Genomic DNA, 19,872 nt, shown 5'->3' with positions numbered 1-19,872 from the left:
ATTCTCCCCACACACAGCAACGACGCCATGGCTACTCTCAAAGTTTACGATGCCCTTATCATCGGCGGCGGTCCTGCTGGCCTATCCGCGGCTTTGGCACTGGCACGCGTGCGACGAACCTCGATTCTTTTTGACTCTGGTGACTACCGCAATCAAGGGACTCAAGCCATGCACAGCTTCCTTTCACGCGACGGCGCTCATCCAGATGAGTTCCGTGGCATTGCACGACAGCAGATCCAGCACACCTACTCCGAGCAAGCTTCGTTCATGAAGAGCAAGGTGGTTACAGTCGCGAAGACGGAAATCATACCAGGATATAAAGGATTCGAAGTGACGGACGACTCCCGCCAAACTTTCCGGGGACGGAAGCTCATTCTTGCAACGGGAACCGAAGACATACTCCCAACAGATCTGGAGGGATATAAGGATAACTGGCCAGAACACATGTAAAACGACGTTGATTCTAACTCTTACTTTCTCACGACCTGACCAACCTTCTCTCACAGTTACCAATGTCCCTTCTGCGACGGCTACGAGCACTCCTCGTCGCCGATCGCCATGTTAACTTTCCCAAACCCAGCCTACGCCCACCTCGCCATCATGCTCCGATCCCTCAACAAATCCAACAAGCCCCTTACAATCTTCACCAACGGTCCCATCCCTTCCGATGACGAACCCACCCAAACAGCGCTGGCAAATCTCCTCTCCACGGCTAGCGACATCGAAACTGACACGCGCCCCATCACGCGCCTTATCAACAACGGCCCCGGCGCAGCCGGAATAACGCTTGAGTTTGCCACCGGCGACCCTACCACGCTGGGGATGCTCTTCCACCGGCCCGCGACGCGCAGCCGCGGGCACGCGCTGATCGCGCAGCTGGGGCTAGAAACCAAGACGGGGACGCCCGAGGGGGAGGTCGTGGTGGTCGATCCTATGATCTTGCAGACCAGTCTCAGGGGGTGCTTTGTGGCGGGCGATACCCATCAGATGATGAAGCAGGTTGTGGTGGCGGCGGCGGATGGGGTGAGGGCGGCTGGGGGGGTGGTGATGCAACTTTGTGAGGAGGAGATGGGCAAGGGGGGTGATGTCTAGAGTTAGGGGCAGTGTTGAGAAGGTCGCACCTTCTGACCAAAATAGCCGAACTAGAAAGGGAAACATGGAATCAAGAAAAGAGGGTGAAAAAAAAAAAAGGAAAAACAAGAAAGAGGAAGAAGTCGAAAAGAAACAAGAAAACACAAGGAAAGAAACTGGAAGGCAGGGAGCGCAAATTTAGTTCGCCACCTGCCTTTCTCGACTTTGGACACTGTAGTAGACACTCTGATCTCGGCTCGATATTATGGACTGTCGAGGTTTGCGTGGGGTGCAGAAACATTTTCGATAATATCCCCTTTGCTACCTTCATCCACACCTAGGCCCTCGATAGTCGCTTGCGGGGTTGTTACTCATTGTATCACAGTAGCTATATGAATTAATAGCTCGACGCAATGGCGTACGAAGCCAGCCCGAGTTGCGGGTCTTTACGCATACATTCCATTGCCGCACGCTCCAACTCCCGCTTAAAGACTTTCCCGGTAGCCGTCAAGGGCCAGCTCTTCATGCCGAGCTGTTCAAGTGTCAAGATTGTCCCTAGGGAATAGCTGGACCCTACAGCATTGATAAAATGCTCCCTCATATCGCCCGAACTAACCCCTTCGGGGAGCCGCTCGACAATGGGGTAGGGCACATCGCCGTTTATCGGAGAGGCAAGTGCGATCACCCAGGTCTTGTGACATGATCAGCATTCGTTATGGTGAGGAAACACTAAGCGTGGGTACAAATTTACCTGGACATTGAACGCCGCGCTGAGGCAGGACTCTATCATGTGTGGTTGAAGGATTCCGGTCACATTCCTGATGAGTTCTTTCTTGCGGCCCACGATGTATACACATCCCGCCTGGTCGAGCACAGCAATGTCGCCTGTCGTAAACCACGGACCAAACTCATCCTCATAGAAGGTGTCGCTCTTCCCCCCTGGCTGCGTGTGCATATACCGTTCGACGGTGCCCTCGGTGCCAACGTGCATCTCTCCCGCTTCACCGAGCGCAGCGACAAGTCCCTTCTCATTGACGACTCTAATCCTGGCTCCAGGCATCGGCTTCCCACACGACACGACGCCGTTGTAGTTGGGGATGGGGTCGGGGACACCACCGGGCCACCCAAATAAGCCTGCCACTTCAGACATGCCGAATCCAGACACGACGACGGGGCCGGGGAGCAGCTCCCGTGCCCTGCTCAAAAAGTCATTGGTGATGACCTCCCCACCAAGGACAATCCGCCGCAAGGAAGTGACCTTCTCAAGAGAGAAATCACGGTTCTCTAACAAGAGGCTGAGCTGCGTTCGCATCATACTGATATCAGTGATGCGACAAATCTCGATGGCGCGGATGACAGCGCCCCACGAGAAGTCGGAGCTGGGCAGGACGGCGGTATTGCCGCTATTCCAGAAAACATACGGCATCGTCGATGCCAGAGCGGCGAAATTGCCCCCAATAATGACCCCAGCGGTGGAGCCAGGTCGAGGGTCTGCCATAGTTGCTGTGCATGCGGCAAGGTTCTTAACTGTCTTAGGCACGCCTTTGGGCGTCCCGGACGAACCGCTCGTAAAGAAGATCTGCGCCACGCGGTCAAGACGGTCATCCACCTCGGGTGGGTCTATGGCGCTCTCGCTGTCGGTAAAGGACATCTCTGCGACATCTGCCAGGCTGACCCACCCGCGCCGCGGCTCGCTCAGGCGCGATAGACACAGGCCTAGGAAAGGGGGGGTGGTGTCGTTACTCGTGCGGGCTGGTTGGGTAGCCGCCTTGGTCTCGTCGACAAGTTGGGCGGCTGCTTCGTCTTGCACGACAATGACAGCAGGCATCAGAGCAAAGCAGGTGCGGAGCTCCGCCGTTTTTTCTGGCAGCCGGAGGGCTTGTGGCATCTGGCTGACGACAGTGAGGCATCTCACGGCAGATACCCAGAGCAACAGCGCCCATTCGGCGCTGTGGGGGATGAAGCTGAGCAGCGTCGAGTGCGGCGGCACACCGTGGCGCGCCAAAACTGTCGCGAGACGGGCGGCGCCGCGTCTCATCTGGGCATACGACCAGGTGAGGATCTCGTCTGGGCCGCGCATCGCCGGCGACTGAACCGGACCTGGCCCAACAAGATGCTCCAAGTGGTCTGGCGGCTGTTGTACCGAAATCAACGCAGCCCGGTCCGGGTTGGCGTCGATGCCGTTTTGCAGAATGGACCAGACCGAGCTTCCGTAGGGCGCTTGGGGCCCCCCATCAAGTTGAGCAAGCGATTTGGAGGGTATCATATCGGATAAGGATGTTGCTTCGTAACTTTCAAAGGTAGGGTAGATGGCGTCGAGGTTCCGGGACCATGATCGGCCAGATGTGCGTGAGTGGTGCAAGCTACATGTACCTAATGAAGGGTCCTGTGCCGCTGCGTTGGGTGCAAATGCAGCCACGTCAATCCGCCCCCAACTGCCGAAGATCGGTGGCAAAGTGGCTGGCTCAAGTTTACACCGCTGAGTTGAGAATGGGGCATGTCTCACCTTCATCACGCGTTAATCGCGTCTACTTTTAATAAAAGTCCTTGACCATTTTCCATTCCAAGCCAATAATCTAGAGTTATTAGGACGTACACAGAGACAAAGAACGAATCCTATATCTCCCCTCATTCATCATGATGCTTACTCGACGATCACAAGACAGTATGCCAACTCCTTGATGCCACACCGATTCCTCCCCTCCATCGCTTCGTTACTTAGGTGACTCATTTTGGATTGGGCGATCAAGTGACTGTTAAGCCGTCCTGCTGCTAACTGTGCTAACTGGAAGCATTACATTAGCTGTATACCCTTCACTGCTACGAACGTGGGCGGTAGCCCAAGCTTGTAATGTTATGCTATCCGTAAGGCGGGCTTTTAGGCAATATATTAATGACGATACGTGCGCACTAGTTTCCACAGATTTGTATTGCACTTTAAGTGTCACGAATATGCCAACAGGTGGAACCTCGGGAGCGCGGGACGCCCCGAGCCAGTTATTCAGCGGACCAATCCGGAGGACGGAAGGGTGATCAGTGAGCTCAGCCGCTAAGAAGACTGAGCACACTGAGCACCACAATTGGGTCACCAATCAGGAAGCGCGAACTGGTCTAAGTGATCAGTGTGATCAGTATCTGGGGAGACTGAGCACACTGAGCACCATGGAAGTAGACAAGTATATAGTCACTCGTTCTGGAGAGCTCTGGGAGTTCTCCAGTTAGCAATCACAACTACAGTTCGCTACAAGCTCACAAGCCTACTGTTGAGACAAGTCTATTGTTGTGCACCCCTTGGCTGCACCGAACCTAAGCATCCTCGAGAGATTACCTTCAACGAAGCTGAACCCTAACAGGATAGGATCCTGAAGTAGGTTCGTCACATTAAGTCAATATAAGTTTCGATAGTAAATCTCTAATAGCGCCCTCCAGACCTGTTCTTAACACTCTAGAATTGAAGTGTTGATTTTGGCGTGGAACTAAGCTAACTATATCCTTTCTTTCTTGAATCTTCCCCATTTGTTCGTTCGAGGTGAAGAGAGACAACTTTGACTCTGACCCCGAATACGGGGTAGTTAGCCAATTGATATTACAATTCTTGCTTCGAAAATTTGCATACTATGCCTGCAGATGAACAGTTTAAATCGAGAACTATATATGCGATATGAAATTCATTTGTCTTCTCAATAAACACAATGTCATCGTCGTATACAAACCGTCCTCCTCCTCTCGGGCTTTAAATAATGCAAGCTACCTCACGTGCAGCCACCCTTCTAACAAGATCCATAGGTAGGTTTTTAGATGACCCAGGGTTCTTTCAACATTCCGTAGTAGATTTAGAGCTGATAGGTAAAACAAAGTTTGTCTTGAATCGCTCAATTTCATTCAGACCCGTTCCCATCATTATTAAATCCACCCAAGGACCAAAGGCTCTTGAAGCAATAGAGATGCCACGTGCGGTGGTCGAAAGTTAAGCACAATCTGGAAGACAATACGCTGCACTGTTCCGGATACGTGAAAAGTAAACATGCCTAGTCTCGGTTAACATTGACGGATACCGGACTCTGCACAGGATGATAACGTAAGAAAGAGAGGATCTAACATCCCAGGGATGATGAATCCACCATCATATTTTGGATCCTGGCTGTGCTGGCCCATCGCCTCGGTAGCTTTGTTCAAAGTGCAAGTACTGCAACTGCGAGTAACCATTTTGAGGGAAGCAGTAGTAGAGCAGAACTTACACCGGCGCACCAAAGTCCCTCCAGTTTTGAAAGAACGTTGATAACTTTCAGGGATTGTCAACCAAAATCTCATCTCAGGGGACACTGTGGGGTACGAGCTGTGGAACATCCTTTGCTCAACAATTTGTAATGGGCCAGTCTGACACAAATGGAGGGCTACAATCGGGTTCCGGAAACCGACAGTGATCCGAGTGCGATGGATGGGGTCAGCAACGCACTTGGCGACGCTGTTCACACCTTTGACTTATGACCATCGGTCCACCGCTAGTTCTCGGCCACAACCGTCCATTCGTCAACTTGTGTCACCCATCACCAACAAACGTCAGCATGTGTCATTATCCCTGTGATTTTCATAAAGTTATGGGCCCACGACCACGGGCCTATGGTTCTGGATTTAAGGTTCTGAGAGGGATGGTGGGCGCGCATCAATGCGCAGCGGACTGGACTTGACTATGCCTCGCTAAATGTCTTGCTTTGTGGATGTCAAGCGATTGTAAACATTACCTCGGACGAAGGGTCACTGAACACGGCGCTCAAGACGCCAATCCTGGTATAGCAGATGAATAAAGAATTCTGAAACACCTCAAGGACACAGCTACACACAGCAACATACATGTGGCCGTCAATACAGAGAGACAATTTGTCAGCAAAGCCCAACTTCAGCAGCAGCCACAAAATCCAAGGAACAACGACAACCCTCTAAGTTGTAACAGATTTCATATTTGTCATCACAAGTGTCTCGGTCAGGGGGTCATGCATCATCAGGGGAGAGTCGTTGTAACCAGTTGAACTCACTGCATACATGCCGTTAATTCCACGACCGGGGGGGCCAATGGTAGTTTATATAGATGGCGTGACTGGCACGTGTAAAGATCTGGGAAAGGAAGGCGATGGATGCCAAGGCGAACCGGATCGATCCCTCTGGTCAGGGATTATAAGCCTAAGTACACTACAACAGTGGCTCCACGCCCCAGTTCAATGGCTCTTACACAGTATGATAAGCTGAATACGTCATCCTCTGGGGCAACCGTACTCGGTGTTGTTATTCTAGTAAATGTATCCCCAGCTTTGGGTGTGAGTAATCCGCAATCTCGCAAGCTTCGCCCGCCGCTAAACGAATGTGCTCGCCAGCTCCGCCTTCCTCGAAAGGAAGGTCTTTACAGCTCGGAGCAACTTGAATGCCGGAAGATGAGCCAAGGCCGGGCCGAGAACTAGCGGTTGGAAGGTTGGAAAGCCGGAGTTAGTAGGGACGAGCGGGAGCTCCCGCCGGAGAAGGATTGCATCGAGCTTGGCTCCATCCTTTAGTCACGCCGATGACCCGAGTTAAACCCCGAGTAAAAGCGCCGTCGGCAATACGACAACAGTACACTAGTTCCCTACTTCAATGTTAGTATGTAGGTAGGTAACATACAAACCTTAGACGGAAATTAGTCACATAGTGTAAAAAGGGGCTTAGAGGCAGCAACTGGGCAGCACCTGGACTGCACCTGGACTGCACCTGGGCTGCACCTGGGCAGTGTCTAGGCCGCATCTCGGACTGGAAAGCCCTGGTCAGCACTCTACAGATTTTCTCATCATGCGAACAGGCCACTAAATACTCTTTGGTCACTAACGCCGTTATCGGCAATAAGGGGTTCCTGCAGCACTGTGGCACCTGACAGAGCCTGTGAAGCCTCGGTAGTTTTTAAGCAAATCATTGGCCGAAAGGCGCAGCCGGTTTCATTTATCTGCCTCGAGGCTGCATGCCCCGCGCGCCCCACAAAGGAAGGCAAGAGTGGACACGCAGCATTGACAAGCATGCTGGCTCAAGGCAAGGCCGGGCGCGCGGCCATATCCGGGGTGCCAAGTGGGTGCCCTCGTACAAGAGCGGGGCGGCCGCCAACAGGGCACGTTCCGCACTCTTTCCACACTTTTCGCACACCCTCTGGTACCTTCACACTTCACACACCCTTCCAAGCCTTCCACACACCTCGCTAACCCCTCGACCCCCCCGTCGAGCCCCCCCCTCGAGCCCCTCCCCGCCTGCACCCTCATACTCATCTGTCGATCGAACCAAGGGCGCTTGCTTCGACACTCGGCGATGACGGAATCGGGACCTGGGTCGCCGTACCTCTACATTTAAATTCATCCGGCTTATTTTCGCCGCCCCCAACCAAATTGTTAAAACCCCCATCCAGCCCTAAATCCTGTCACGGTGTAGGGGCGGGGCATGTGAGACAGTGCTAGCGACGACGTCTTGCTGGCTGCCTGCAGGATTCAAGAAACGGTTCAGTTCCAGTTGCAGTTCTTGGTTCTTGCTTTTGCTCTGGCTGCTCGAGGTGTGTGTCACGGTTACCCTCACACTTCCAGTCACCAGCCGGCTCTTTTTCCATTTCTGCTCGCCTGCCAGTCGGGAACGGGACTGAGAAAGTCACGGTCGCGTCGGCACACGCACATCATGTTTATTACACTCCGGACTTCAGGAGCCCAAAATGAGGCGGGAGGAGGGATGGAGCAGGTCGTGCGACGCAACGCGGGCCCCAACGGTGTGAAAAATCGAGTCCGCCCGACCCGACGCCCAGCCTGTGTCGCGTGTCAGACGAAAAAGGTAAGTCCATTCTAGGTAATCCTCCCATTTGTCACCCGAAACACCCACAAACTTCCCAACCCACAACATCCTCGGCGTCACTGTCACTCACTGGGCTGGGCACCATCTAACGATTACGCTTCGGCCCTCGTAGCTACGGTGCACTGGCAGCCCCCGCAACTGTGATCGGTGCAGAGCCAGATTGGTCGAGTGCGTCTTTCCCGGGAATAGCGGAGGCCAGGACGACCACCGCACCCATCCGTCACGGCCCACCAGTTCGTCCAGACTCGAGTGGCAGAAGCTTCCCGAAGTGTCTCCCCAGCAGGGCGATCCCTCCCGCGAATCCACCTCATCGGGTGATGGGGGGGACGGTCCGGCCCTAGATCCCTCATCTCGGCCGCAGCAGCCGCAACAGCAGCAGCAACAACAACAGCAACATCAGCAGCAATCACAGCAACAGCAACAGCAACAGCAGCAGCAGCAGCAGGCGCAGGTGGGTGTCCCAAGTCCGACAATTCCGGCCCGCGTTGATACGCTGGAGGGCGACTTCTTCGACTGTGAGTTTCCCCTGGGGGCGGTGGACCTGGTGGACCAGGCGGGCCCAGTGGACCAGGCGGGCCAGGCCTGGGCAGCAAAACTGACAACTGCCGCGGTTGCAGACGTCATTGACGGGCTGGACATCGATATAGACGATCTTGGCCAAGACGGTGCCCCTGTCGAATCTCGACCGAGCGTGGTTTCCATCCATAGCGGAACCAGTGAAAGTTCGGGCTATCAGCCGAACAAGTCACCCCAACAGGGACCGTACGACGCCCTGGGCTCCTACTTATCTAGCGCCCTGACCGCCCAAGCCAAGTGCACTGTCACACAGGCCCAGTCCCGAACGGCCCCCGAAACGACCGCCCAGGAACTACCCAGCATGCTCGCCCTCGATCCTGGCCCGCTATCTCCGACCCAATCCTGGGCCCTATCGGGTGTCGCACCCCAGTCCAACCCGAATAGGTCAGGTTCACCACCGTGCTCCTGTCTGAGCGATCTCGTCCGCGTTGTGCAGCAGCTGGACGACGACGAGTTCCATATCACGACCATGTCCCTGGACCAGGTTCTGCAGCTCCAGAAATGGCTCGTCTTTCAGTGTTGCAAACCGCTCGACTGCCCAAAGTGCCTTGATCTCTCCACCATCCACACGGTCCGCCTCATCCTCTGCGACCGCCTGACCGAGATGTTTGAGTGCATCCACAAGCGCGTCAAGAGCGCGAGCGCCATCCTGACCGGCCAAAACAGCGACTCCAGCAGCCACTCAGCATCGTCACAGTCGCCCGATTCTCACTCATCACATCATTCTCTCCATTCTGGGCCGCCGCCCTCGGTTGCCGCGGTTGGTTCCGGGCCGTTGCCGGCCCAACTCTTTTGCAGCTCCTCCGGTCGTGCAGCCAACGCGGCCGCCTGCAACCCCCTAATGTTCTCGGACGAGTTCCGAAACCAGTATTCCGACGAAGAACAGGTGCACATGATCCGCGTGCTCTTGCGGCTGCAGATCCGGAATTTCCAGAAACTGCTGTTGCGAGTGGAGCGCACCAGCCAGACCGTGGCAAACCAAGCCCGCGCGTCCAAGGTGAAGTCGATGATGGTGCGCCTTTCGAAGGCCGGGGGGGATATCGAGGGTGCTTTACGTGTTGTATTTCAAGCTTTGTCGATTGGGTAAGGTAAGGGAGGGAAGGGCAAAAATGGAGCGGGATGGAGGAGGCGTTCGAGGGGAAGGCGTTTGGATGGATGCACATGTATATAGTTGGACGGAACTTGAACCTCACGCTTCTACTGGCCGTCTCTATCTAGACTACGTAGATTGATGTATGTACCATTAGCACACATCCGGTCAACGGCCATCATATCTGCTTCGGAATCTAAAAAATCAAGGTTACGCAACGCTCGGCGAGCTTTCTCATATTTGTCATACTAGGCAATGGCTCGATGAAGCTATATTTCTCCCACTATGGCGCAGCACCAACTGAAGCATTGACGTTACAACACTGTTCCCCCTATCCACCCCGTGGGCCCTTCAAGTTGGCACTGTTGGCACTGTTGGCACTGCGACTCGCCCATCTCGGCTAAATACTGTGTAACAACATGGCATGCATTTCGGATCCCCAATTTGGTTACTTGCACCGCTTCCGTGCCCGCTAGATGTTCTTCGGCTTGAAGATCGCCGCTACGTCGCTCTGTGCGGTGAACCAGGTACCATTCACGGTCCACTCCTTGTCGCTGGCCAAGCTGATGTCGAAGTTGCGGTACAGCTCGAAGACGACCTTCCACATCTCCAGAATGGAGATGTTTTTGCCAATGCAACCGCGGGGACCGGCGCCGAACTGATTTCCTTGTTAGTCATCTCATACAACCATGATCCACAACCGGTATATGATGATAAAACAAAAAGAAAAAAGGGGGCGGGGTAGAACAGAAGACTTCTTACCGTAAGCAGGTTCCGCTTCATCTCCTTGATCTTGTTCTCGTCGCCGTCGATCCACCGCTCGGGGCGGAACGAGTGCACGTCCTCGCCAAAGACGTCCTTGTTGCGGTGCAGCACCCATGAGTTGACGCCCACCACCGTGTTCTCGGGCAGGTACACGCCGTGCAGCGTCGCGCCGCCCTTGGGCACCAGCCGCTCCAGGATAAAGCCCGTCGCCGGGTGGATGCGCATCGCCTCGTTGATCACGGCCGACAGGTACGGCAGCTTGATGGCCTCCGCGTAGGTGATGGGGTTGGACGCCAGCCCGTGGGTCTGCGCGTGCTCCATCTCGTCGAGCAGCTTCTGCCGCGCCTCGGGGTACTTGCTGAGGTAGTAGATGACCGAGGCCAGGGTGACGGCCGTGGTGTCGGACCCCGCGATGACGTTGGTCGTGGTGATGGCGATGACCTCGGCCAGGGAGAGCGCCTCCGGGTCGTTGTTGTGCACGTCGAGCAGCTGGTTGAGGATGTCCTTGCGGGGCACCGGGTTGCGCTGCCGGTCCTCGATTTGCTGCAGGGAGAACGCCAGGACTTGGTTGGACTTCTCGAAGGCTGGGATCTTGGCCAAGAGGGGGCTGCCCAGGAGGAACTTGTGCATGTAGGGGATTTGGCCGATCTGAAGGATTTCGTCACGCATTAGCTCTTTAGTTCTGATTGAACGGTGATATAGGGGCGACTTACGAAAGAAACATAGCCCAGGATACCGCCAATGGCGGCGATGATGTTGTCCTTGTCGTTGCCCGCCTCGAGGAAGCCGAGATCCTTAGAGAAGTTGATCTCGCCGAGGACGTCAAAAGCAAAGTACTGCATCCACGCAACGGGGTTGACGGGGTTCTTACCGCCGTCCGAGACGTCACGCAGCCGCTGTACCAACGTCTTGATGCACTTGTTGCAGTACTCCTCAAGACCGACCACGACGTCCATCGAGAAGGCACGGGCCGAACCGCGCTTCAGCTTGGCATGGTACTCATTGCTCTGCGTGGTGAACAGTGTTGGCAAGAACTTCCCCTTGTAGACAGCCTCCGCCAAGGGGAAGAAAGCGCTCTGGCAGCCATGTTAGTACAAGCCCATGCACATCAGTAGCTTGAGTGGGTGTGTTGTTTGTTTACCTTGCGATAGACATTCTTGATGCCGTAGATGGTCTGCATGCTCTCCGGGTCCGACAGCGAGACGTGATTGGGCCCTATACGAACGATGGGACCATAGTCCTCGTGCACCCGCACGTTCTCACGGTGCATGTTCTGGTTCCATGTTGCCCGCAGTTTCCAGAAGCTGGAGAAGCTGGCTACGAAGGGGCCGGGGATGTGGCGCAGGCCTGTGCGGTACCTCGTCCAGGTGAGGTTGGTGATGAGCAGCACCAGGAGGGTCGTCCAGGGGTGGAACTGCACCCAGGTCCAGCCCAGCTCGAGGACGCCGAGCTTCTCGGCCAGGCCGCTGTCGCCGGTGACGGTAGCGTTATTCATTGGGGACGGATTCGGTGTCAGCTATCTGATTCGATGGTCGGTTCCGTGAACCGAGACAACAATAACAAAAAAGCACTCTCAATTTTCGAATTTATCAGCATGTGTCTCATTTGCTACAGGCAGCTTGACCGTAGTTATATCACAGTCAGAATTACGTAGGCGCTTGACTCTCCGCTGCTCAGCGCTACTCTAACTCGACAGGCTACAGCCTGTAAGCCACCCTCTCGCCGTCTTGACCGAGATCTCCCCGCTCGTTCCAAGGGGAAGCAAATCAGCCCGGGGCACGGCTACCGCATGTAGTAGTAGTCACTGGTTACTGTACTTGACTAGTAGTTCGGCTGTACTTAAACAAACCGTAGCTGCACGGTTGCGCAAGCGGTAGCATGTGAGAAAGCGGCGCTGCGGCGCTACGGCGCTCCCTTTTAGCATCTCGGCGAGCTGGGGTGTCTGCGGCATGGTCCGGGGTTGAGCGGCAGAAGTGGAAAAGGTAAAAAGGTAAAAAAGGTCAACAGTCCGAGTATCACCGTCGTTCGCACTAGTTTAAGGTGCTTACCCTCCCACCCTGACGTGGGTATTGTCGGCATGAGACAATCCACGATCGATCAGATCGACTGATCGGGAAGTCAATGCCATTGGCTGAGGTAAGAGGTGGTGTGGTGGATCTGCATCACAGTCAGGGGTTGCTTTGCCCCTGGATTTCCTAAAACGGCAATTCTCTCGGGGACCCGGTTCGGGTTTAGTGTAAGATGACTTGTACCTCCGTACCCGGCCACAAAGCAACGCAGATTTCAAATCCTCTTGCTGAGAAACCGTGATTTGCCCCAATACCAAAACAGGAAATATTCTCGGAACCCGGAACAGGTTTAGTGCAGGGGATCACTTTCCGGCATGCGACGCCAGAAGATGCCTGCAATGGATTCGGCAGGCCCAAGACGTTCTTGAACTATAAGGCAACTGGGAAGCCCGAAAACGGGTTGTGGTAGGGCTGTTCAGAATGGGCTACCTCTTATTCTAGACTGCTAGACTAGGAACTCGAGGATCTGTAAAGTCGCGGCTAGGTTGTCGAGATCCTACCACATACCGACATGCTACACATGTACAAAAGCCCATAGCATATGCCTCAAAGGGCACCATAATGAAACTGCAATAATTCGAGACCCTTGATTCAGACTGCCTGCGTTACGCACAGAAAATTGCCTACCATGTCCGCTCCTACCAAGACCCAAAATTGCCTGGTCCCCTATGTCGACATAGACGCGGTCCCGGCGGAGGTTGCAGCGGCCATCACGCACCTCCCCTACCGGCGCAACATCTTTTACCTGCTCGGGCACTCGCATGGGTCCTTCCCACGGCTCATGAGCGTCTACGCCAACTTCTTTGACGGAACCCGGCGCATCCTCCCGCTGCTCGACTGGCAGCTCGTCGTCCTGCGCATCTCGGCCTCCCTCGACGCCGAGTATGAGTGGGACGTCAACGCCCCCGTGGCCCGCATCAACGGCATGCCTGAGGAGAAGTTTGAAGCCCTCAAGCGCAGTGCCAATGGGGGGGCGGAGGCTCTGGCGAAGGAGGACATCTTCACGGAGCGCGACCGCGTCATCTTGCAGCTGGTCGACGAGCAGCTCGTTACATACACCAACACGGAAGAGACAGTCCAAAAGGCTAAGAAGCTGATGACGGTTGAGGAGCTGGTTGAGGTCTACATTGTGTTGGGTGTTTATGCGCTCATTGCACGCATCACGAAGGGGTTGCGCATTGATCTGGATGGTGAGATTCCGGGGCTGGAGGAGCACTTGAACAAGGTCGTTACGCGGGATTGAGAAATGGACCGTTCGTTAGTTTGGTTCCGAATTTTTGTGGAATTACTCTCGAGTGATAAATGAAAGCATCATTCCATTGCAACAGCTCCCGTTGGGCAGAGACAGATCTGGATGGGGGGCGGTTATTAGTAAGATCCAAAGGAATAAAGGCTTGTCTGAGAATCCAGGGGCCCAGTTCGCGTCTTGGCGCTTGATTACCTGATGCAGTTTGTTTGAATAAGCTTTCGATTTCCTCTTTCGGCATGTGGAGGCGTTGACCCTGTCTCATTGCGAACAAGGAGAGCAACTATCGGCCGTCATTTCGAGTCTCGGATTTTTTCCCCCTCCTCAACAGATACCCAAACCCCGATTTCTAAGCCCGAAGGTGATTTGCAAAGGTGTTTGGGTTTCAACGAGGCCTGGATTTGCAGATCGATTTGCTTTGTTGGCCACTTTCACCCCCAACTGCCGTCCCTTTTTTAACTTACATCTTGGAGCTCATCGGCAGCTTACCTCCCTTGCGAATCTCACCCTGAGCATCTACCATCTGGCATTGGGATCTAAAACCAGCTAGCTCAGCTCTTAGCGGTGTCCTTTTGGATCTTGAAGTTTCCCATCCCACCTTCAACCCTCCTACCATCCCGCAGACCAACCAAGCTCGACGCCCACAGACCCTCGGGTCGACCGCCCCTACCATGTCCTCCGGTGCGACATCCATCGGGGAGAAACCCCAGGATTCCTCGAACGACAACAACTCAGACTCCAAGCTCGAATCCAACCTGCCCACAGACACGGGTAACGAGTCTGCCGAGGCCGAGGAAGTCTCGCCGAGACAGATTCATGGCGTTGTGGTAAGAGCTGTCCAAACGCGGAGTGGCGCGTCTAAATTTCCGCTGACCTGGTTGGACGCATGCAGTGGACTTTGGTCGTGATCGCGATTTTGTCCAGTATTTTCCTATACTCCCTGGACAACACTGTGGTGGCCGACATTACCCCGGCTGTCGTCAATGCTTTTGGTGACGCGTTGAAGTTACCATGGCTGTCTGTCGGGTATGTGTTTCTTTCCAGCATTGCGTGACCACAGTTCCTGACCGTGTCTGTTTTCTGTCTAGGTTCCTTCTCGGTGGTGCCGCGGTCGTGCTTCCTTTCGGGAGGCTTTTTGGTCTGTTCGATGCCAAATGGCTCTACATCTTGTCGGCGCTCTTGTTCAACATCGGCTCGGCTCTCTGCGGAGCTGCCCCCAACATGGATGCCCTTATCATCGGCCGTGTCCTCGCCGGTATGGGTGGTAACGGCATGTACCTTGGTGTCATGACTCTGCTTTCCGTCAACACCTCCGACCGTGAGCGTCCGGGCTACCTCAGCTTCGTCGGCCTGGTTTGGGGTATTGGCACAGTTTTGGGACCCGTGGTGGGTGGTGCCTTCGTCGAGTCGCCGGCTACGTGGCGTTGGGCCTTCTACATCAACCTCTGTGTTGCCGGCCTGTGCGCCCCGGTTTACCTCCTTTGGATCCCATCCTTCAAGCCCCGCGCGGGCACAAAGGCCTTGACGCTGGTGCGCGAGTTTGACATTGTCGGTACCGTTCTCAGCATGGGCGCCATTGTCACGCTGATCATGGCCACCAACCTCGGTGGTGCTCTCTATGCCTGGAACAGCGGCCAGATCATTGCGCTCTTCGTCGTCTCATTCTCCCTCTTCATCGCCTTTGGAGTCCAGCAGACCTACACCATCTTCACGACCATCACGTCGCGCATCTTCCCCATCCAGTTTATGAGGAACTGGAACGCGGTTCTCCTGTTCTGCTGCGCCGCCGCTGTCAACACGGCCGGCTTCGTCCCCATCTACTACGTACCGCTCTACTTCCAGTTCACTCGCGGTGACAGCGCCATCACGGCCGCTGTTCGCCTGCTCCCGCTCATCTTTGTGCTTAGCGCCGCCATTCTTGCCAACGGTCACCTCATGGCCCGCTTCGGCTACTTCCAGCCGTGGTACATCTTCGGCAGCATCCTCACCCTGGTTGGCGGTGTCATGTTGTGTATGTCCTCTACCCTTTCCCCCCGAAACATGTCTGAATGGCGCTAACGTTCCGGTATTTAGCTCGTATCCATGCCGACACACCGGAGGGCCAGATCTACGGTTTCGAGATTCTGGTTGGTATTGGCACTGGTTGCTTCATCCAGGCCGGTTATGCCGTCATCCAAGCCGTCACCCCCCCTGAGGACATGGCCTATGCTATTAGCTTCATGATGTTGGCGCAGCTGTCCGGTATTGCGCTCGGCCTTGCCATCTCCGGCGCTGTTTTCGTCAACGATGCCATCGCCAACCTCAGCGCTGTCTTGACCGACGCCTCGCGTGAGCAGCTCCAGATGGCTATCTCGGGAACTAGTGGCGATTATCTGAGCTCTTTGTCCGAGGAGCTACGCACGGCCGCTACGAACGCCATCGTGGAGGCTCTCCGCAAGGTGTTCATCCCTGTCTACGTCGCTGCCGCCTTCGCCTTGGTGCTTTCTGTCATGTTCACGGTATGTCACTCCCTCCCCCTCCTCAGAAGCCGCAGCTCGCTCGTGAGAACACAACTAACCTCGCGATGAACAGAAACGCAAGATGTTCGGCGACATTGTGGCCATCGCGGCTTAACCCGCACACGACTCGCAAGGAGGTAGCATAACGATACAATGCATATCCATTGGGGAGTTTGGAAGAATACCACTATTTGTGCATGAATGGGAAAGGTGCAGTGAAAAAAGATTCTAGATCTTGAGATATCTTGTGATTCTCGTCCATTCATTCAGGCCAGGTCAGAATGTGGGACGTTTTGCATTTAATAATCAATTTAATGGGGTAAAGAGCTTAACCTCTGCCAGTCCTGCAGTGTAACCTCGCACCTGATGTACCTGGTACCTCCTTATCCCGCAGCTGGTGTATCTTGCAGCCTACTATCTTGCAGTTGATGCATGTGCTTGTTCAACCATCCATTACGCTTAATTCAACTTCCACACTGTCTTGATATGCCCGACCTCCTTGCCGCTCGCTAACTGAATAGCCCCTTTTAGTGCCTCCTCGACCTCTCCTTCACCGGCCGTGGTCCAATCCACGACATTGACCGTGGGCCGCTTCAGTGTCCCATCAATAAACATGTTCGCCGTCTCGTAGATCAACTCCTCGGCGCGCGCATTACCCAAGCGCTTGAGGTGCTCCGACCCCCTAAACGGCAGGAAGCTCAGCTGGCGTGTGAACAAATGGTCTGTAGTCACCGTCACGGTCGCTGTTGGGCCGGCCAGCAGACCGACGAGCACAAACTTGCCTCCCGGCGCGAGTGCAGACGCGAGCAGCTGCCCGACACGACCAAACACACTGTCGAGCGCAAGCACGATGGGTTCCTTGGGAAGCAACCCGACCGTAGCCGAGGGTGCCTTGGACGACCTAGCAGACAGCTCGGCCTCCAACTCACCCTCACTCAGCACCGCATCAGCGCCGAGGGCACGCAACTCGGCCTTCACCACAGCCAGCACCGGCTCCTGGCGGTCGCGCACCACCAGCACAACCCTCACCCCGCGCTGCCGCGCCAGCTGCACCAGAAACTGCGACACACCACTGGTCCCCGCCGACGCAATCACCCAGTCGCCGGCCCGCAGCGGCGTCACCTCGTCTAGCAGCAGCCGCGCGATCAGCGCCCCCGACCGGATCAGCGCCGCGTCGATCGGGTCCACCCCCGCCGGGAGCTTGATGAGCGCGCTGGCCGGCAGCACCGCGTGCGTGCGCCACGTGCCCAGGCCCAGGTCGCGCGGGAGGACGAGGTCGCCTGGGGTGAAGAGGGATGTGGTGGAGGATTGGACGACGGCGCAGCCGTCGAAGCCGGGGATGGGGTGCTGCGTGGTGCCGTCGGGGGAGGGCGCCGTGTATTTGGGTTTGATGGGGTAGCGGCCGGCGAGGAGCATCAGGTCGACGCGGTTGACGGGGGCGGCGAGGAAGCGGACGAGGACTTCGCCTTCTTCGCCTTTGCCCTGTCCGGCGTCGGAGGCGGTGGTGGAGGTGGGATCGACTGCCGAGGCCGAACGCGAGGGGTACGAGGGGATTGCGTGGCTGACGAGCAGGGTGCTGCTGCTGCTGCCAGGGGTGGCGGAGGTGTAGACCAGGGATTGCGCCATTGTGAAGATGACGGAGGGTAGGGGCCGAGGGGTTCGGCGTGCAACGTTGGGTGTGGATGTGAGTAAGCCTTGGTCTGGGGGCCGTGATTGGCTCGGGCGAGGTCAACGGGTGGTAGGGGCTGGGATCGAGATGTTGTTCATGTTGTGAAAAGGCATGTATATACTCATTGCTAACAGGCCGGGCTAGCCAAAGTGGGTGTTGCCATCGCATTTGGCCATATGTTCTGCCTCCAAAATAGGCAAGCCTACCCCGGCATACCCGTGGTGAGAATAACCCCTGATGAATTTCCTGGTTTGTTCTAGATTCTCCGAAGACTTGCATCCGTGTTGCGACATGCGCGTGCATAAGCTTAAACGCGGGGGCATTGGCAGTGCCAAATCTGGCCTCGGTGGGTTGCTTTCACCTTTTCCCAAGGCGGAAGCAGATGATCCCGTATTACTATTGTCATGTAGGTGAGCGGCGAAGCCCGGAGAAGCCTGAGGGGGTGTGACTATCCGGAGTTAAAACTTCACAGGCGGCTGAAACAAGGTCATAACAGCCGTCGTACAAACATTCGCTTATTTATGCCTATCTCATTGCCCGGCTGAATAGCCGTTGTGTCTACCGAAAGTCTATCTGCAGCTGCATCTATGTGGCACTGATCCTCCCCTCCTCGGCGGAGATACACTCTTTGCAGCAGGCAACTTATAACCCCGGCGCTGTAACCCACCCGAAAAGTGAGTAAGTAGCATGGATGCAACCGTCGACGGAATCAGACCTGCTTAAGCCTTCACCTGGTCCCTCCACCGGATCTGGGTAACACCGTCAAAGAGGGGCAGCAGCAGCACGTCAACGCGCTCATCCTTCATCAGGTTCGTGTTGAACTCATCCAGCGCCTGGCCGCAGCTGAGCCAGTAGGGGCGGACGTGGTCGTTGAGCCACGGGGCGCAGTCCGGACCAATCGAAAGGCCGCGGGCAAAGACTGTTGTTTGTTTTTGTCAGCAACGAGGTTCCGGGACAGGGCAGGGGGGCGAGAAAAGGACACGTACCATTGTCGCAGAGGATGATGCCGTTGGGGGAGAGGAGCTTCTGGTCCAGGATCGTCTTGACGTAGTTGGCGTAGCCATCCTTGTTGGCGTCGACGAAGATGAGGTCGAACTCGCCCGTCAGGGTGGGGAGCGTCTTCTCGGCGGGGCCCTCGACCAGCTTGATGCGGTCCTCAACCCCGTACTTGGCGAACGCCTCGCGGGAGGCGGCGATCATCTTGCGGCTGTACTCCAGCGTCACAATCTCGGCCTTGGTATCCTTGGTACCCTCGTACCAGGCGAGCGCGCTGTAGCCGGAGAAGCAGCCGATCTCCAAGACTGAGTAAGACACGGAGCGTTAGTCTGGTTCCCGGTCATGCTGTCGCCGCGTGGCAACAAACGTGTGGGGGAGTGGGGGCATGGAGGCATGCTATGATGCTACATGTACATTGTGGAGGTGCATAGAAGGAGGCATGTACGTACTTCGCTTGGGCTTGCGGTCCCTAGCGGTGAAGATCATCCAGGAGCCCTGGAGGCAGCTGGACATCTTGTCGGCATCGGGGAAACGAGTGCGGGTCCACTCCCAGTGGTCGGCCAGGTTGTCAGTGATGGGGAGAGAGCGCTTCTCGCAGTACTCGCTGACGCGGTCCACCTGCTCCTCATCGAAAGGAAGAATGCTGCCGAGCATGTTGGGCGATGGGTTGATTACACGGGGTAATTTAAAGTGTAGTGATGTGATATCTGTAGCTGGGGCGCAGCGACAGTTGTGTTTGTGAAGAGGAGATGATTGAAGGCTGTTTGATGACTTGAGTGATGAGGTTGAGATCACCTTAGACTGCTGAGGACATGATACTTATAGATGAAGCATCGAAGGTTGAAGCTGTACTCTTACTCGATCCCATTGCGTTGCCGAGAGTGCATCTGGTAGAATGAGTTGGTCTTGCCTCGAGATGCCCGGGCCATACTGCCAGCATGCCCGGATTCCCCAGCTTGGCCCGCAGCATCACCATGTCTAGTCTGGTGTGTAGAATCTATGCATGACTTGTTTGGATACTTGCATGTTACCGTTTCGGGGCCACT

General features: G+C 55.5%; 9 protein-coding genes across 9 annotated transcripts; 5 read left to right on the top strand and 4 right to left on the bottom strand.

Annotated features, from left to right (window-relative positions):
• Nucleotides 1–27: 27 nt before the first annotated feature.
• Nucleotides 28–1,092, top strand: F5144DRAFT_495733 (uncharacterized protein; the record flags this gene model as incomplete). Its single annotated transcript, XM_066786115.1, has 2 exons — nucleotides 28–446; nucleotides 507–1,092. 2 exons carry the CDS (start codon nucleotides 28–30, stop codon nucleotides 1,090–1,092), a joined length of 1,005 nt encoding a protein of 334 aa, XP_066640688.1.
• On the bottom strand, nucleotides 1,071–3,424 carry F5144DRAFT_377142 (uncharacterized protein). Its single transcript, XM_066784560.1, has 2 exons — nucleotides 1,823–3,424; nucleotides 1,071–1,762 (listed from the first exon to the last, which is right to left on the bottom strand). The coding sequence occupies exons 1-2, from the start codon at nucleotides 3,335–3,337 to the stop codon at nucleotides 1,469–1,471; spliced, it is 1,809 nt and encodes a 602-aa protein (XP_066640687.1). The 5' UTR covers nucleotides 3,338–3,424; the 3' UTR covers nucleotides 1,071–1,468.
• Nucleotides 3,425–6,235: 2,811 nt separating this feature from the next.
• F5144DRAFT_584887 (uncharacterized protein) lies at nucleotides 6,236–6,969 on the top strand. The gene is made up of 3 exons (XM_066789654.1): nucleotides 6,236–6,685; nucleotides 6,745–6,846; nucleotides 6,908–6,969. Exon 1 carries the CDS (start codon nucleotides 6,288–6,290, stop codon nucleotides 6,522–6,524), a length of 237 nt encoding a protein of 78 aa, XP_066640686.1. The 5' UTR covers nucleotides 6,236–6,287; the 3' UTR covers nucleotides 6,525–6,685; nucleotides 6,745–6,846; nucleotides 6,908–6,969.
• A 645-nt stretch (nucleotides 6,970–7,614) lies between these two features.
• On the top strand, nucleotides 7,615–9,635 carry F5144DRAFT_377100 (uncharacterized protein). Its single transcript, XM_066784559.1, has 3 exons — nucleotides 7,615–7,896; nucleotides 8,030–8,432; nucleotides 8,535–9,635. Exons 1-3 carry the CDS (start codon nucleotides 7,747–7,749, stop codon nucleotides 9,578–9,580), a joined length of 1,599 nt encoding a protein of 532 aa, XP_066640685.1. The 5' UTR covers nucleotides 7,615–7,746; the 3' UTR covers nucleotides 9,581–9,635.
• A 420-nt stretch (nucleotides 9,636–10,055) lies between these two features.
• On the bottom strand, nucleotides 10,056–11,845 carry F5144DRAFT_659530 (cytochrome P450; the record flags this gene model as incomplete). The annotated part of the gene is made up of 4 exons (XM_066793237.1): nucleotides 10,056–10,241; nucleotides 10,346–10,996; nucleotides 11,062–11,424; nucleotides 11,490–11,845. Coding segments are annotated over 4 exons (1,556 nt in total), but the record flags the coding sequence as incomplete, so codon positions are not given.
• Nucleotides 11,846–13,045: 1,200 nt separating this feature from the next.
• F5144DRAFT_551421 (AhpD-like protein) lies at nucleotides 13,046–13,660 on the top strand (the record flags this gene model as incomplete). The annotated part of the gene is made up of 1 exon (XM_066787690.1): nucleotides 13,046–13,660. The coding sequence occupies one exon, from the start codon at nucleotides 13,046–13,048 to the stop codon at nucleotides 13,658–13,660; it is 615 nt and encodes a 204-aa protein (XP_066640683.1).
• A 674-nt stretch (nucleotides 13,661–14,334) lies between these two features.
• F5144DRAFT_495870 (major facilitator superfamily domain-containing protein) lies at nucleotides 14,335–16,276 on the top strand (the record flags this gene model as incomplete). The annotated part of the gene is made up of 5 exons (XM_066786122.1): nucleotides 14,335–14,490; nucleotides 14,556–14,689; nucleotides 14,752–15,674; nucleotides 15,737–16,161; nucleotides 16,235–16,276. 5 exons carry the CDS (start codon nucleotides 14,335–14,337, stop codon nucleotides 16,274–16,276), a joined length of 1,680 nt encoding a protein of 559 aa, XP_066640682.1.
• A 199-nt stretch (nucleotides 16,277–16,475) lies between these two features.
• Nucleotides 16,476–18,265, bottom strand: F5144DRAFT_584882 (uncharacterized protein). The gene has a single exon (XM_066789653.1). The coding sequence runs from the start codon at nucleotides 17,785–17,787 to the stop codon at nucleotides 16,621–16,623; it is 1,167 nt and encodes a 388-aa protein (XP_066640681.1). The 5' UTR covers nucleotides 17,788–18,265; the 3' UTR covers nucleotides 16,476–16,620.
• Nucleotides 18,266–18,381: 116 nt separating this feature from the next.
• Nucleotides 18,382–19,480, bottom strand: F5144DRAFT_519575 (S-adenosyl-L-methionine-dependent methyltransferase; the record flags this gene model as incomplete). The annotated part of the gene is made up of 3 exons (XM_066786687.1): nucleotides 18,382–18,749; nucleotides 18,817–19,131; nucleotides 19,276–19,480. The coding sequence occupies 3 exons, from the start codon at nucleotides 19,478–19,480 to the stop codon at nucleotides 18,550–18,552; spliced, it is 720 nt and encodes a 239-aa protein (XP_066640680.1). The 3' UTR covers nucleotides 18,382–18,549.
• Nucleotides 19,481–19,872: the final 392 nt, after the last annotated feature.

The sequence above is a fragment of the Chaetomium tenue genome (assembly GCF_020726465.1).
Source record: "Chaetomium tenue strain MPI-SDFR-AT-0079 chromosome Unknown F5144scaffold_6, whole genome shotgun sequence".
NCBI lineage: Eukaryota > Fungi > Ascomycota > Sordariomycetes > Sordariales > Chaetomiaceae > Chaetomium > Chaetomium tenue.
The sequence above is the reverse complement of the archived record's forward strand: the minus strand, read 5'-3'. Positions and strand labels throughout refer to the sequence as shown.